The sequence below is a fragment of the Sarcophilus harrisii genome, chromosome 3 (assembly GCF_902635505.1).
Source record: "Sarcophilus harrisii chromosome 3, mSarHar1.11, whole genome shotgun sequence".
NCBI classification, from domain to species: domain Eukaryota; kingdom Metazoa; phylum Chordata; class Mammalia; order Dasyuromorphia; family Dasyuridae; genus Sarcophilus; species Sarcophilus harrisii.
Window position 1 is genome coordinate 37,605,591 of NC_045428.1, and position 16,894 is coordinate 37,622,484.

The 16,894-nt window shown below is 36.4% G+C and overlaps 1 protein-coding gene across 11 annotated transcripts in view; it reads right to left on the reverse strand.

The window, feature by feature from the left end:
• Positions 1–16,894, reverse strand: part of PEX5L (peroxisomal biogenesis factor 5 like) — a 262,094-nt gene that overhangs the window by 176,496 nt on the left and 68,704 nt on the right. For 4 of the 11 annotated variants that reach the window (XM_003766042.3, XM_003766041.3, XM_031957713.1 and 1 more), the window contains exons 1-2: positions 2,548–3,357; positions 728–799 (exon numbers count right to left, since the gene is read on the reverse strand). The exons of 2 other annotated variants lie outside the window; for them this stretch is intronic. In XM_003766042.3, coding sequence (XP_003766090.1) covers positions 728–799; positions 2,548–2,640 — 165 coding nt within the window. In that variant the 5' untranslated portion in view covers positions 2,641–3,357. Of the gene's footprint in view, positions 1–727; positions 800–2,547; positions 3,358–3,997; positions 4,403–16,894 lie in introns of those variants that run through there. 5 more of the 11 variants (XM_031957712.1, XM_031957714.1, XM_031957710.1 and 2 more) reach the window with 4 other exon arrangements.

The window sequence follows — 16,894 nt, forward strand, 5'->3', positions numbered from 1 at the left end:
GTAACATGCTAAAGATGCATTAAGGCAGAGCAGGTGGCAATCTAAATTGGTAGATGGAGTTTCCTTACCAGGAGTTCCCTAAGCCAATGAAGTCACTGGTCTGGTCCAATAAATAAGAGAAGAAAGGAGAAGAAATGAGAGGAGAAAAACAGGGAAAGCGAGGAGAGGGGAGGAGAGGAAAGAATGACACCTGCCCTGCCTGTCTCATAGACTTGTGGAAATGAAACCAGAAAAATTATGAAGAGTACATAAAACATATCATTATAAGATTGCAATTGCACAGATTTAGAGCTGGAAAAGACTTTAGACATAATCTGATGCTCTAGAATGTATTCTGAATCAATGGAAGGCTTCCTTTTTCCATTTTTATCTAATTCATTCCATAGTTGCCATCTGTGTTTAGGCTCAGTTCAAAATCTGACTCTTCAAAATTTTCTCTTATTCTGTTTTGCAACATATTCATCCACAGACCATTAGGCGGTAATTGGCCCAGGTAGCCCATCAAAGGATGGTCTCAGAACCCATCTTTCTAGGAAAGCCATAGCCAGAAGAGAAGGCCCATAAGGACCAAGGCAAATCAACTGTAACACATACACAGACATAGACAAATAGACAGTCACCCCCCCCCCCCATAGATCTTGTAGATAATAGGACCTTAGGGCTATCAGGGATGGCAACATTCAGGTATATGAACAAGCAAAGGAAACTGATGGAAGCAACCACTTACCTGGTTTTGATCAACAATTATTTCGATGTCTTCATCACTGCTTAGCTTTCCATATCCTTTTTCTTTACTTTTCTTGTGAAAGAATAATTTTAAAAAGCAGTTCAGTAGCTCGGTAATTTTGAAGCATTATTGATCTCTAGTCTCTTTGCATTAATAACCAGTCTAATTCCCAGCTAATATTCAATAATAAAAGAAAAATAATGAATCCCTTTATTTAGCCCTACTGTCAAAATTCATTATCTTTTCTATAGCTCTTCTATATATATATAAGCAAAGATCCTCTAGTCTCCCCAAGCAACTGGTTGGTGATAACTCACTTTTCCTTTTTGCTGCCTTCTTTTGCTATTCCCTTCCCCTCTTTGTGTCCTCCACCCAAACTTTAGCTCTGGGCAATTGTTAATTTCATGATTCCAGATCAGTCTGAATATTACCTAGGGAGACTTAAGCAATTACTAATAAAAGAGATTCTTAATGATTTTTATGTCATGGATCCATCTGGAAGTCTAGTGTAGCCTATGGAACTCTTCTCAGCATAATGTATTATTTAATTATAGAATTATAAAAGAAAACAGTCATACTGGAATATAGCCACAAATATTAAGAAAACAACTTCACAAACCCCAGATTATGAACCTTAGAGGATCATGATGGACAGATGTGGTCCTAGCACTTCCTTTTTAGTCTTGTAATTGTATAAATAGATGTTGAGGTGTGGGATGATCAAATATTTGGCTCTCATATATTTCCTAAATTAGGGGGAAATGCCATCCTGCCCATATAACAAAGTTAAAGTTGTTCTCTCTTTGTACATAGAGCAGATGAGAATTACCATTGGGGTAACCCTTTGAGATAAGAGTCACAAGATGGGGCAAGAAACATTTTTAAATATCAAGGACTTTTTTTAAAAAGGAAAAATAAACAGATCACTGATTAAATTATAGTCAAGCTCTTTTACTGTGGTGATCATACCCCAAATCACTTCCACTAATGTACACATTCTTGTGAGGTTTTAGTTTGGAAACAGAGCATAAAAATCATTTCACTTCTGCCATAGTTGTGAAAAAGAAGCCTATCTGAACCCCACCTGAATCCCAACTTAACCTCTATTGTTTCTTTGTATTTTGAGTCAGAAAGTCCAAAACAAATAATGTTTGTGGCCCATACCTCATAGATGAGCACTAAAGTGCAGAGGAAAAATAATTAAATAGATACCCATATCCCAAGTTTATTTTTAAAAATCATATTGCCTTGTGATCAAATGTGGGTTGTCAATAAAAGTAAAAAAAAAACCCCACCCCACTTTCTGTTCTCTCAACTGGTATATTAGAATATACCTGTCCTTAGAGGGCATATGATGTCATCTGAAAAAATCACCAATATTTTGAGCAATTAATGGAGTTATTTGTCCATGTCCATGGACCCCCACCCAAATAACATTTCTACCCTGATTTTGCCAACCCCCCCCCCATCCCTCCAGAATGAAGGAGACAAGCAGGAGTGCTTACTCCAGCAAAGGAGTCCTGAGTCTCCAAGTATTTGGATGCAGACCTAAAACCTGGGCTTCCATTCATTTATTCATGAATTTGGAATGGAACAGAACAGATGGTCATGGTGTGTCTCTCTCTCTGATGGTTCTTGCTCTCATTTGAGGGTAGATTTCAAGTTGGAGGGAAATCAAAAAGAGCTTGGTTGACTTCCATCAACCTGCTTCCTCCCCCATCCCAATTCCTATCGCTCTGCACTTTCAGTCTAATGGGGTGCTGGCCATCTAAGGGAACGCTTGTTTCAGAGCATCTCTTGGGGTGTGTCTGTATACCTACCAAGTAGCTGACTTGTAGAGCCAGTTTTCGGGACAATAAGGCATTAAAGAGAGATGGGACGAGAGTCCTTCCACTCATGTCACTTTCAGACATCCCAGAATTCCTTGCACCAACTGAACAATGGTTTCATTGCCAGGGTTTGGCACCAGAGGACCCCGAGTCTGGCATAGCAATGGCATTTAGAACATGCATCAAGGACTGGAGCATCCCTGAAGCAGTCTCCAATCTGAGCAAGCTGTCACTGGGGATGGGGGCAGCCCACTAGCACAAAAAAGGAATCGAAAACTTGATGGCTTCCTCTCCTAATTCTCCTTCCAGGGCACCTCTGTTCCTAGCTGAAGCTTCTTTTAAAGCTCATCTATTATTTACTATTTGTTTCCTTTCCCACTCAATCCATTCTTCCATTACACTCTGTGCCCTCTGGAATAAAGCCCTTCCCATTAGCAAAGCTTTTTGCTTCTTTCTATCAACATTTTTTTTCTGGGTTCTTTGGAGTTTAGAGTCTTGGGCTTATCATTGTGAACAGAGTTAAAGAATTAATACCTTCCCCAATCTCCAAAAATCCATTTATTATTGCCACCTCTGCCATCTCTGTGTATGTCTTACATCTCCTCTCAGCACCCTATTTCTTTTTCACCCTCTTTTTTACTGTCTCTTTTTGTTTGACTCTGTCTTTTATCTTTGTCGCTCTTTCCTGTTTTTCTGCTGCTTTCTCTCTCTTATCTCTTCTCCTCATTTTGAGTCCTCTTTCTCTCCCTTTTCTTCTTCATAATCTTTTCTTCCAGGCCTCTTTGCCCCTTTCTCTCTTCTTTCTTTCTTTCTTTCCTTTTTCTCTTTCTCTCTTTCTCTTCTCTCTCTCTCTCTCTCTCTCTTTCTTTCTTTCCTTTTTCTCTTTCTCTCTTTCTCTTTTTTCTCTCTTTCTCTCTTTCTCTCTCTCTTTCTTTCTTTCTTTCTTTCTTTCTTTCTTTCTTTCTTTCTTTCTTTCTTTCTTTCTTTCTTTCTTTCTTTCTTTCTTTCTTTCTTTCTTCTCTCTCTTCTTCTGCTCCCTCTATTTTTCTGTTTTTTTCTCTATCTTTCCCTCTTTCTCCTCTTTTCCTCTTCTTCCCCTCTAGGTCTCTGCCCCTCTTTCCTCTCCTCCTCCTTTCTCTCCTCTTCCTTGTTCACAGCCTCCCTATAATCTCAGTCTCTGATTCAAGCCTAACTCTACGACATCTGGTTATTCAAAGCTAACAGGGATCTGTCCACACTCCCCAAGTGCTAAAAGACAATCTTCCCTAACCCTGCTTTCTGAAGCGCTTGTTCAACAGCCAGCAGCAAACCCCTCTTGCAAATGGACCTTGATCCATCAGTTTCCCACTTTTGCTCCCCAAATCAAGCCTCTTGCACAAGTCACCCCTCCGGCCGGGGAAGTAAACGCTGCTCTGCACTCCACTGGCATTCTCTCACTTACTGTTTATTCTAGGGCGGCAATAATCCTCTTTCAAGCACTTAGCTTCGCACTTGGACAGCTGGATCGGCCAACCCGGCCAATTCTTCAGCTGGACTAGCTCTCCCCAGCTGGGCCCCCTTGTCTTCTAGCTAAGTTCTTCTAATATTCACCAAAAAAAGGAAAAAGAACCAACCCCCTAACTTCCACAACACTGTGTGGGCTTTGGGAGCTGAAGGGCTGAGCAAGAGGGAGAAAGAAAACTAATGTCAGTCCTTGTCCAACCCTGGGAGGCAGGGCTTCAGTGGGAGGAGAAGAAACTTCCTGTGCTCCTCCCTTCTCCTCCCACCCCAGAAAACAATCAGTAGCCGGCAAAATCATCTAAGACCTGGAGTCTATGCTTCTCTATACTTCTCACCTTAGTATTTTTTGGCAACAGAGTTCCATGCTCAGTGGGAAAAAAACAAAATTATTTGCCCTAGAATCAAAGGACCCGGATTGGAAACCCAATTCCATCTCTTCGTCCCCTGTATATCCCTTTACCACACTGGGTCTCAGTTCCCTCATCTGAAATAGTTGGGACTTGGAAAAGCTCAAAATCTGGTCCCAAAAGAAGGTGAGACATCTGGAGTTTAGAATATAAGGTGAGAAGAAGAGGCCTTTTGTCAAATTGAATCTATGCCATGAGTCTCCAAACTTCCACAACACACTTCTAGCCCCAAGACTTATATCATTTTAAGAACAACTGTTCTTAAAAACTTCTTCCTTTTGTTTTCCATGAAGAACGAGTGAAAAGGACACTCACAACTACTTTATTTGTTCACTATTGCATGTTTCTAGGACTAGCTTCACATAATCTCTGGGTGAAAGATAATGTGTTAAAGATAAGTTAAATATAAATTAAATATAATATTTAAAAATGTAATAATATTATACAAATATATATGATATAAAATATAAAATAATATAAATAGAAAAAAATTAAATATAATTTAATCTGTTTCTTCTAGAAAAGTCCATAGTTATCTTTTTAAGAACCATGAACCTGGAAGACACATAGAATATTAGATTCAGGGCTCCTTCCTATTTTTTTAAAATTGGTGTTGAAACTTAGACCCAGAGAGATAGATAGAATGACTTATCCAAAGTAACCAATGTTGTAAGTGGCAAAGGGATTTGAAACCAGGACGTCCAATTCCAAACCCTTTCTATTGTACCACACTTTCTTCTATTTTGTTTTTTTCTTGTAGTCCAACGTTATACTTCTCTATCACTTGGGTCACCACCAAAAAACCAACAAAAAGCCCCATCTAATAAGTATAATATTATATATATGCCAGTAGGACAAACTTTAAAACAAGAAAACTGCTTCAGGGGAAAAGGGTAGATCATAGATGATTAGCCAGAATATATTACACAGGAAAACTTTACAAGTGAAAAGTTGAAAAGATTTTATAGTATATTGTGTGGTCTATTTGAATGTAAATCAGAGGAGGCACACTATTTTTTCTATAGAGCAAGAATAATTTTAAAAAACTTTTTTATATATATATATAAAACATTTTTATATATGAAGTGGCTAACTCATCATAAGTCAGAATCAGTGGACAGAAACAAAGAATCAGAATGGATCTTGGTGGTTATTTAGTCAAACTATATCACTAAAAATCCCCATTAAAGTATACAGCCTTTGCTCTAAGACTGCCAGTGAGGAGGGATCTCATTACTTTTACATGTAGTCCATTCCCCTTTTAGATTCCTCTAAAAGTTGGGAAACTTTTCTTTTCACAAAGCCTAAATTTAATTCTTTGACACTTCTCTACAGTTCCGTCTTCTGAGGAGTAAGGGAAAAAGTTGGGGTGTGAATCTAAGTCTTCTAACTCCCCATTCAATTCCCTTTTGATCGATACCACACTAGCTTTCAATATTAGGATTCTGAGATTCTGCAAAACGAGCAAGGATCATACATTATGGATTGACCTCGAGGGATTTTTTTGCCTTAGTAGAAAGAACAATAACTGCTGACTTTTATATATTGCTTTTTAATGTTTACAAAATCCTTGAGCCTCACAACAACCTTTTGAGTTACTGAAGGTGGTACATGAACTTTTATTCCCTTTTTATAGATGGAAAACTGAGGAGGTGGTACTAACAAATCATTTAAAGATTATTAATAAGGTAATAAGATAAGGAATACCATGGTATAATATTGTAGATAGCATTAGGAAGATTTGGCTAGAGTTTTATTATAATCTATCCATGTGATCCAGGGCAAGTCATTTAACTTTTCATTCGCAAGTCCATAAATTGCAAAATAGAAGCTAATGTATATGCATTGCACAAGAAAGTTTCTGCATTAGGAATTAGTGAAATCTTGGATGAAAAGTAAAATAAAATAATCACTGTGGAAATACACTCTCTAGCAAAACCTATCTATTTTTATTTAGTTCTTTAGTAATAGGGAGACTAAATAGTTCCATTGATTAGAGCAGATTTATTATGTTTTCTGACATATATGATATATAATCCATAATATCAGAGTACATAATCTAGTCCAAGAAGGAAACGTGTATTCAAAGGACCGGGTTTCAAATCCTTGATCAGATACTTTACTAGCTGAGTGACCTTGAGCAGGCCTTGACCTCCCTGTGCCTTAGTTTTCTTATCTGTAAAATGGATATTGAACTAAGTGATTTCTGGGGTTTCTTCCAGCTCTAGATGTATTATCCCATGACCTTCCCTGAGGTTCAGTGGTACCTCTTTTGTAAAATGAGAAATTGGACTAAATCAGGAGTTCTTATCCATTTTTTGTGTTTTTGTATGGCATAGTCACACATGACAGTCTAACATCTATGGACCTCCTATGAATAATGGTTAAGAATGCATAAAGCAAAGTAATAGGATTATGTTGGAATAGAATATGTGATATATGTATGTGTACATTTAAACACATAGACACATATCTATAAATGTATGTACTTGTGTGTGTATATATGTAGTACATATATGTGTGTGTGTGTGTATTTATTTACACACCTTAGGTTAAGAATTTCTTAAATAGATGTCCGCTAAGAGTCATTTTCACTCTAAATCAGCAATACTATGGGTCTTTATGTCAATTAAAATTATAAAATTGAATAATAATAATAGAGTGCTTTATTGCCTTACAAGAACCTTTGGGGGCAAATGTTGCATTTATTATTATTCCCATTTTACCTATGAGAAAAGTGAGACTCAGAGAGGCCATAGAACTTTCTCAACTAAGTGTCTGATGTAAAATTTGAACCTATATCTTGATGGAAATTCAGTACTCCAACTACCACCACTTCTCCATAGAACAAGCCAATTTACATGGATTGTTTGATTCCTGGAAAAGATTTCATGACTTTAGACACTCAGTTTTTCCACCTGGATGGTTACTTAACCAAAATGGATCCCTCCAAAGAAACGTCACAACAAATCTTTGTCTCCAAGTGTCTTTTCATATTTGTCTTTAGTTAGAAAGAACTGAAAAATCCCTCTGCCTAGAGGGGGAGAGTAGATGATCCATAGTCAGAAAGGGAGCCTGACCTCATAAATTGGATACTGGCTGAAATAATAAGAAAATAGAGTCATAGGTTACAACATTTGAAGCGTTGAAAAGTTCTCAAACTCATAAGAAGACTGAAATGGGTATTATAAGTATTATAAATTATTTTTTATAGTCAAAGAACCAAGTGGAGAGGGGGCAGTAAAGGGAGGGGGGTAGTGAGCAGTGCCCTACCTAAAGACTATTAGGAAAATGCTTTAGTAATTAGTTTCTTTCCTCCCAAAATGATTTCATCTTTTGAAATTAATCTATAACAAGTAAATCACAGGGAAATTAAGAATGTTGAAATGAAATATAATAAGAGTTAACATTTTTATGTTTGCAAAAGCTTTTAATACCTGATCTCATTTGATCCTTGCAACAGCCTTTAAATGTAGGTGCTTTATGCTATAATTATCTCTATTTTATTGATTAATAAGCTAAGTCTCAGAAAGGTTAAGTAATTTACCTAAAGCTACAAAGTCATTTAGTGACTGAGAAAGAATGCAAATGAAGGTTTTCCTGGTATAGAAATTTAGTTTTCTACTTCTTATTGCCAAGTAGAAAATATAGTATTGTGAGCTGGTGAAAGTAACTCCCAGCTCATGGGCTTTAAAATGAACATTTTTTCCCCTTGATTTTTCTTATAACTACTAAACTAATCAGGACTTCAGAGTTGATTCTAGAGTTCCTGTGAGTCTAAAACAATCACAATATTAGAGAATAATGTTCCAAGGGGAAAAGGAAAAATGGCAAAAAGAGAAAATAAATAGGAATAAATCTAGGCTTAATCAATGATTACTGACTTTTTATATACCTGGCCCAGGGAATACAAAGAGAAATACAATGAAGCTTATGAAAAAGACAGAGGAAACTACATCTAGAAATAAATCTGATAGGAAGATATATGGGAGATAGAAATAAAGTAGTAAAGGAGAGGACTGATTAAGGGTTTAGAGAAATTTGTGAGGGAGAAGACAATTTTAGCTGAGAAATTCCTTTGCCAATATATCCTGTAATAGAAGAGTTTGAGACCTTCTCACACCTCTTCTGAGAAGAGATTATCCAACCTCTGCTTTGAGAGGTAGTAAGCTTCCCCTCACTGGATAGCTTTAAGCAGAACTGCATTACCCTTTGTTAGGTAATTTGTAGAAGGATACAGTTTGGAGTAAATGGTTTTTTAGGTCCCCTCCACTCTAATATTCCGTGATTTTTGTAAAAAATCAACAATGCTCTTATGTAGGACTTCCTTCCAAACTTAGGGATCAGCCCCACTCATACTAGCTTTTCCTGTGCTCATCTTGTCCTTCTGTTCAACCTATCTTCCCCAATCCTGAATCTTTCATATGTCATTATGTAGAAATACTAAAACATCCTCCTAACCCATCAGTATGTCGAGGGGGGACGTGGAAGGGGAGGCAAAAAAAGCAAAGCAAAACCCAATACTTGGAATAAAGCCATCTCAGTAGATTAAATTCCTTGAGAGCAGGATATTCATTTTTATCTTTTACTTGTATCCCCAGTGTCTGCCATTGAGCCTGTTATCTTAAGAAATGATTGCTGACTATTGGTTCATTATTTAAAGACTCAACTAAAGTTGCTGAGCTGGAAACAACAATATAGACATGAGTTGTTTTGGAAACCTCTTTTAAAATGCTATTTTCCATGTTCAAAATTTAACCAGATCTCTGTCATTAATCTTCATTTGCTTGCTCAGTTTATGTATATATATTTACTTTGTTATAAACTCTGACTCTGGCATATATTTCTCATTGGATCATAGAAATGAGAGTTGGAAAGGATGTCAAATAAGACATCCTAGAATCACAGATTTAGTATTTTGAGGCTACAAAGGGAAGCAGTGAGCCACTGTAGAAAGAGATTGCTTTTTGAGTCAAAGGATGTGGGTTCAAAGTCCAGCTTTACTGCTACTCTCTGTATGACCTCCATCAATTGTAAAAGGAGAATAAGGTGGAATAGTAACCTCTACAACCCTTTGTAGCTCCGAGTCCATGATTTTAATACCTGTATTAACTTGAACAACTCACTTCCCATTTATAGATCTCAGTTTATAATGAGGGGGTTCCAATTCTTAATCGAACAATCTTTTCAAACACTTTCATTGCCCAGATGAGAAAACGAGTCGAGGAAAAAGAGACTTGATTGAGGTTCATAGGTGATATGTTGTTTAACTGAGCTTCTTTTAAACTGTGCTTAAAGTTTAGGATACAGAAAGCAATTTCTATATATTCAAACAATTTTTAAAAATATGTTGTGCTTTCTCCCAATTAAAACAAATACAAAAAAGATTTTTTTTTAAATAAGCATTTCAATTAAGCCAAACAAGCTTGGGATTTCTTCCCCTAAGGCAAATTTGTCTTGCCTTCAGTGACTTCCTTTTATCTGAAATGCACATCAGCCAAGATTGTTCCCAGAATTTTCTGCTAATAAAGCTATATCATTCAGACTCGGGAAAGGGATTTCTGATCAAAGTGCTAGGCTTTTTTTAAGTTTCTCAATCAAAAGAGAGAGAGAGAGATCAAGTAACAGTTATTTCAGACAAATCCATGGGGTGATGAGCACTCAAGTCAGATTTCTCTCATCCCATGCTCTCTGGGGTGATTGTTATTTACTGCATACAAGAAAAGAAGTGAGTGCTGGACTTAAGAATATAAATCTTGGCTGCATGTAAGTGAAAGGGCAAGATATGCTTCACAAGTGTTTGGGGGTATAAGAAGCAGTAGAACCTTTGCACGTATCCCAGAATCCCAGAATCTTTGAATTGGGAGGGTTCATCTAGTCCAATTTCTATGGAACCAAGAGAACACTATATACAGCAATAACGTTATTATTTTTAAAAAGACTGAGCAAATAAGTCATTTTGACTACTATTAATTCCAAATTAATCATAAAGGACATGTGATCAAACTATTCCATACAATATCTCTAATGATATGCTGTGGGTGCAAAAATCTCAATAAAAGTTTGCAGGTTCTCAGCTACATAAGTAAAAGGATTCTCTCTAGAACAAATGAAGGAACAGATCTGGACACAGTTTGAAGAAGACCACATGCATTAAAGCTATTGTTTCATTGGTTCTAGACTGTGTCCTTTCACTGACATAGCTGAGAACCTATAGACTTTTCTCATAGCTGAGAACATGTAGATTTTTCCTATATGAATGGAATATAACAGAAGTTATGCTTCATTTAGACTGAGTTGTCCTGTTTGTCATTGTATCCCCATATAGTCACAGCATGCTCCATCTCGGGCTGGATGGGATCTCAGAGGAGATGTAGTCCAGCCTACTCATTTTATAGCATAGGAAACTGAGACCTAAAAAGGTTAAATGGTCATCAAGGTACAGAGGTTGTGAAGAGCAGAGCTGAGACTGGGATCGACATCTTCCAAATCTAGCATTCTTTTCTTGTACCTTATTGTGCAATTTATACTTTGAATACAATTCTAAATGTGGCTCACATTAATTAATGTAAAAATTAATTCTAAAAGGTTCCAAACTTTATATTTTTCCTTTTTAAGTTTGCTGGAGCCAAGAAAATTTCAGTCCAATCCCTTCTTGGACACAACTATCTGAAGCAATAATTTTCACTTTTCTCAGTCTCAGTTTCTTTTATCTATCTATAAAATGGGGATAATAATAACTCCTCATCCCCCACTCCAGCATTGTTGAGAAGGTCTGATGACATATATGTAATGTGCTTTATTAATGCAGCTAATGTTATTGGTGTTAGTTTTCCCCCATCTTTCCAGGCTATCAAACCTTTCTGACTCCAGGTCTCATCAAAGGCACCTTAGTTGTTCCCCCCAGTTTTTCCTCATTTGCAGGCTTGATGAGTGAGCCCTGGTTTGATGGGTGTACCCTAATGCCTTCCTCCAAAGTTGTCAAGAAAGGTACTGTGGTGAACAAGGGTGAAGACCAGTAAGTTGTGCCCTTCTGCTAATAATAGTCACAATAGTTAACATTTTTATTGAGTTTACTATGTTCCAGACACTTTATAACTACCTCATTTGATCCTCACAACGACCCTGGGAGATAGGTGCTATTATTATCCCTATATTACAGAGAAGGAAACTGAGGCACATGCAGGATAAGTGACTTGCTTAGGGTCACACAGCTGGTAAGTGGCTGAGGCCAGACTTGAACTCAGGTCTTCTTGACTCAAGACACAATGCTCTACCCACTATACCACCTAACTGCCTCCTAATAATATCATAGGAAGAAATCACCAGGAAACAGATTAGAACCAGCCATTTTTTATTTCCCACCTTTAAAAAAAAACCTTCTTTGTGGGGAAGATTAAACCTGTGATTTCACTGGTACAGAGAACTTTCAATGAGGAAACTCCCTTTCCCAATATAGATTACCTTTATCTGCAAAGTACAATTTTTGCTTGTGTTGGGAGGTTAAGTGATTAGATCAGGTCACATTAATCAATGTGTGGTTCAAGTAGGACTTAAATTTAGGTCTAACTACTTCCTCAAACAATTTTCTATCTACTAAAACTTGTTATCTCCCTAATTTTTACATGATAGTTATTTTTAGATATATCTATTTCCTTCCCTGAGTACCTCCCTTCCTCAAATGAGTCCTATTTTGTGACAAAGAAAATCATTTAAGCAAAGACAACTAATACAGTGGTCATATCTGATGGTGTATGTAACATTCTGCTCCCAGAGTCTCCCATCTCTCTCGTAAGGCAAAGGAGATGTGTTTCACTTTATTGCTCTTGCTCTACTGGAGCAGAACTAGTTCTTATCTTTCAAAACAGAGCCAACTTTTTTCCATGGTAATTTGAGGCCAATAAGCACATGAGAGAAAAACTTCTATGTTATATCTGTGTATGAAATTTCAGGACCTAGTTCTTTGAGCCTAAAATGATCTGTCTCCTATTGAATATATTTTTATCCAGTTTCCTAAAAGTTTAACTCTAAGAAAAACACCAACAACAAAATCACAGGGTGTACAGCATGACACAACTTGTCCAGAAAAGACAATGAATTACAAAAAAAAAATTAGAAATATTTTGAGTTGTTGCTGATTGTCATGTGATTGTGTCTGATGTCTTTTCCAGGCATGGATGAAGAAAAGCTGGATGATGTTTGATCCTGAGTTTCTAACTTGACTCTTGTTAAGTTAAGCAGCCTTAGGGAACACAGATTTTGTGAAGGAAGGACATAGTGAGGTTTTCTCTAAGAACTTTAGCTTTTTTTTAAATTTTTAAAATTTTAATTATTTTAATTAATTAATTAAATCTAAAATTAATTTTAAATGACCAGGCCATGTTCCCTCATAAAATTTGTCTTGACAAAAAATGAAAGTAGAAAATAAGAAGGGATACCACTGGATCCTCTATAAGATAGAAAAATGGGCAAATACGTTTTCTATTATGACCTTAAGTGTGTTCTGAATTTCAGTCATTCAGAAATTTTTATTAAGTGCCTACTAGGTGCTGAGCAGTGTCCTAGGCACTGGAAATTCAAACCGAAAAATGACCCGTCCTTGCTCACAAGCTTCTGACTTTCTGCTTCATGATTCTTCCCTTTTCCATCCTCTCCAACAAAGATCTATGTGTAACCATGACAATGCAGCAAGTAAATAAGCAGTTTCTCCTGGAGCCTCAGATTATTACTCTCACTTCTGAGACGTTCTCTATGGCGCTAAGATCAGCTGGAAACCTGTCAATATTCTGGTCCCACCATCTCTATCTGAGTCCTCATCCCACTGTCCTGAGCAAACTTGGCGATTGCCAGTCTGGCTAATCACCATATGGAAGATATGTTGGTATAAATGAAGAGTAGGACTGGCGGTGCTGGCCAGATCACTGCTAGAGTGCTGTACTTTGGATAATACTGAAAAACACTGGCTTTGGTCATGTACAAGCTTATTCATCAACTAGACATGTGCCAAACAGATGGCACATTATGCATCAGTGAAATAATAACATTAATCATAAAAACATTATTTATATGGTGTTTTAAGGTTTGCAAAGTAATTCACATATATTATGATTTGATTCTCACAGTAACCCTGTGAGGTAGGTTCTATTGTGATTCCCATTTTATAGATGTGGAGACTGAGTCTGAATTTATTTAACTGACTTGCCCAGGCTCAAGCAGCCAGCAAGTGTGTGAGGCTTTATTTGAGCTTAGGTCTTCCTGACTCCAAACTCAGCACTCCATAATAAAGCTATTTTGGGTTATGATTATTATTATTATTGTTTTATTATTATCAGCATTATTTCACATTAGCATTTTGCAAATCACTTTTCAGACATGATATCAGTTGATCCTTGCAACAACCCTACTGATAAGTGTTCTACATATCAGTAACCCCAACTTACAGATGGGAAAAGTAAGGTTCAGAGAAGAGAAATTACTCAGGATCACATGACTTTTGGTGTCCAATGCACTAGCTCTTCTTGACTGCAAGTGAATAGTGCTCTATCACTTTTCACCAGTATATATCATTTAAAGTTAATAAAAGCATTTTTTTGCAACTATATAGTAATCTAGGATGCTGAAGTTTGCAAAACAGTTTAGGGACATCATCTCATTTTAGAGGATAGCTACTTTGTAGACATTATCATGTCTATTTTTTGGAGATGCGAAAACAGATTTGGAGAGATTCAATAAGTTTCCTATGGTCACCTGGGTAATGGTCAGTGCTGGAATTGGAGTGATGATGTGCATGAGGCATTCTGCTGTGGAGACCCCTATTCTTATCTCTCGCCACTCTACCCATGAGACGGCTGTAGAAGTGTTTCCTCCTTTTCTAATGAAGGCCAATTAAATGCCCAGGATGAAAAGAAAAATTATCCCATAAAAATACATCTGAAAAGGCAAAAACATAACCACATCTCACAAAAGGGAAAGCATTGATCAGGGAGATTTTAAGCAATGAGCTTTTTTTTTTTTTTGTTAAGAATCACTCCAATACAAAAATTCGATGGTCTGTGCTTCCCTTTTCAGGGGCTGTGAATTGTCTATTCGTGGCAAGAAGACAAGAATTCATGAGAGAGTCCCCTGGATATCGATGTCAGTTTTAGACATCTTGTATTCAGGCAGGTTTGTAGGGATTCAGTTACTTTGAGAAATGGCTCCTCTGTTAACTCATCTATTATAGGTAACTGTCCTCTCTGTCCATACAGAAGGACCCAGTCCAGCAAAAAAAAAGATTCAATTCATTAAAAAAGCATTTCAATAAACTCTTTTGATCCACTTAAAATATAATTTTTTCTCCCTGACTTTTTGATGCCCTTTTTACTGTGATCCTATAGGTTAAGTACAATATAAGATGAAAAATATCACTTGTGATATCCCAAGTTATTGAAAAATAATGTTTATTTGAAACATTTTTATAATGACTTCCCCCAAAAAACTGTCTAAATATAGAAAGTATAATATTTATCAATAAATGCAATTTCTTTAGTTAGTTACAGAATCAATTAGCCCATGGCTTCAGACATATTATTTTAAAATGCCATTAAATTACTTGTACATATTTTATATTTAATTTTCTGTGGATATATCACTTTTTACTTCCTTCCTTCTGCATTTCCAGGAATGTAAGCTCTTTAAGGGAAGAAATTGTTCTCTCTCTTTTTTTGCAATCTTCAATACGTGCTATATAGTACACACTTTTAATATATGTATATTATACTATAATAAATATTATACTATATTAAATTATATTATTATAGTATGCTATGCTACAATAAATAAATGTATACTATACTATAAATGGATCACTACTGGGACTTTATCCCAAAGAAATCATAAAAGTGGGCAAAGGACCCATATGTGCAACAAGGTTTATAGAAGCTCTTTTTGTGGTGACAAAGAATTGGAAAATGAGTGGATGTCCATCAACTGGGGAATGGCTAAGTTATGGTATCCAAAAGTAATGGAATATTATTGTTCTATTAAAAACTGATTAATTGATTTTAGAAAATTGATTTTAGAAAAACCTGGAAAGATCTACATGAACTGATGCTGAGTAAGGCAAGTAGTACAAGGAAAACATTGTACATAGCAACAAGAAGATCGTGATGATCAACTATGATAAACTTGTTTCTGCTTAGTAATTCAGTGACCCAAGGTAATTCCAGTATACTTTGAATAGAAAACATCCAGAGAGAGAACTACAGAGACTGAATGTAGATCAACATATACTATTTTTGCCTTTTGTTCCTTCTGATTTTTTTCTTGTGATTTTCTCATTTTGTTTGGATTTTCTCTTCCAATATGATTCATATGGAAATAGATTAAAAATGAATGTACTGTATGACCTAATAAAATATAGATTTAAATAAAAGAAATATAAAACCCCCCAAAACCCCAATAAATGCAGTAAATGGACCTGGAGTTGGTAAGACTCGTCTTTCTGAGTTCAAATCTATCCTCAGATACTTACTAGCTGTGTGACCTAGAGCAAGTCAATTCACCCTATTTGCCTCAGGTTCCTCATCTGTAAGATGAGCTGGAGAAGGAAATAGCAGATCTCTGCAGTATCATTTACCAAGAAAATTCCAAAGTGAGGTTGTGAAGAGTTTGATACAACTGAAAGATGACTGAAGAAAACACTAAATGCACTAAAAGGGATGGATGTCCTGGGTTCAAAGTACTACCTCTGACTTTTGCTTCCTGTATGAACTTTGATAAACCTCACCTAGCCTTTCTGATCTTCATTTTCCTCATCTTTAAAATGAATGGTTTAGACAATCTATCCTCTGAGGCTCTTCCCATAGAATTGTGATTTTATAATTCTATAAAGTAAAGCAAATTTAATTAGGAGAAGTAGCAAGCTCATTTAAAGAGGAGCACTGAACAGCTCATCTAGCATATTTATTTCCTGCAGTTTCTTCTATATTTTTCTGGCAGATTATAATGCTCTTTTGTTTAAAAAAAAACCAACCCAATCAAATTTCTAATATAACTACTGCTGCTCTTTACTTGGTTTCTCCTTTGGGGGAAATATTTCTCAAGCTTGCCTAAGTTTATTAATGATTTTTGGTTAATTTCAGTGTGTTGTCCCCAAGAGTGAATTTCAATTCTCAGGGGAGTCAGTCAGCCTTTGTCTTGTAAAACCCTATTATACTTGTGAAATGCATTGTTTGCCTGGGGTATTAATCAGAGATGACAAGAGGAAGAGCTCCAAGAGTAATTCTTAGAGTATTCAGCACTGAGGGATTTATATGGACTAGATTATTCCTGTTCCTGCTCTCATTTTGTACTTTCATTAACTGAGATCCCAGAATTGTCCCAGACCATGTGCGATTTTATCTTTAGGAAGAACTTTTAGAGATTCCCTGTTGCCTCTGTCACAGAGCACT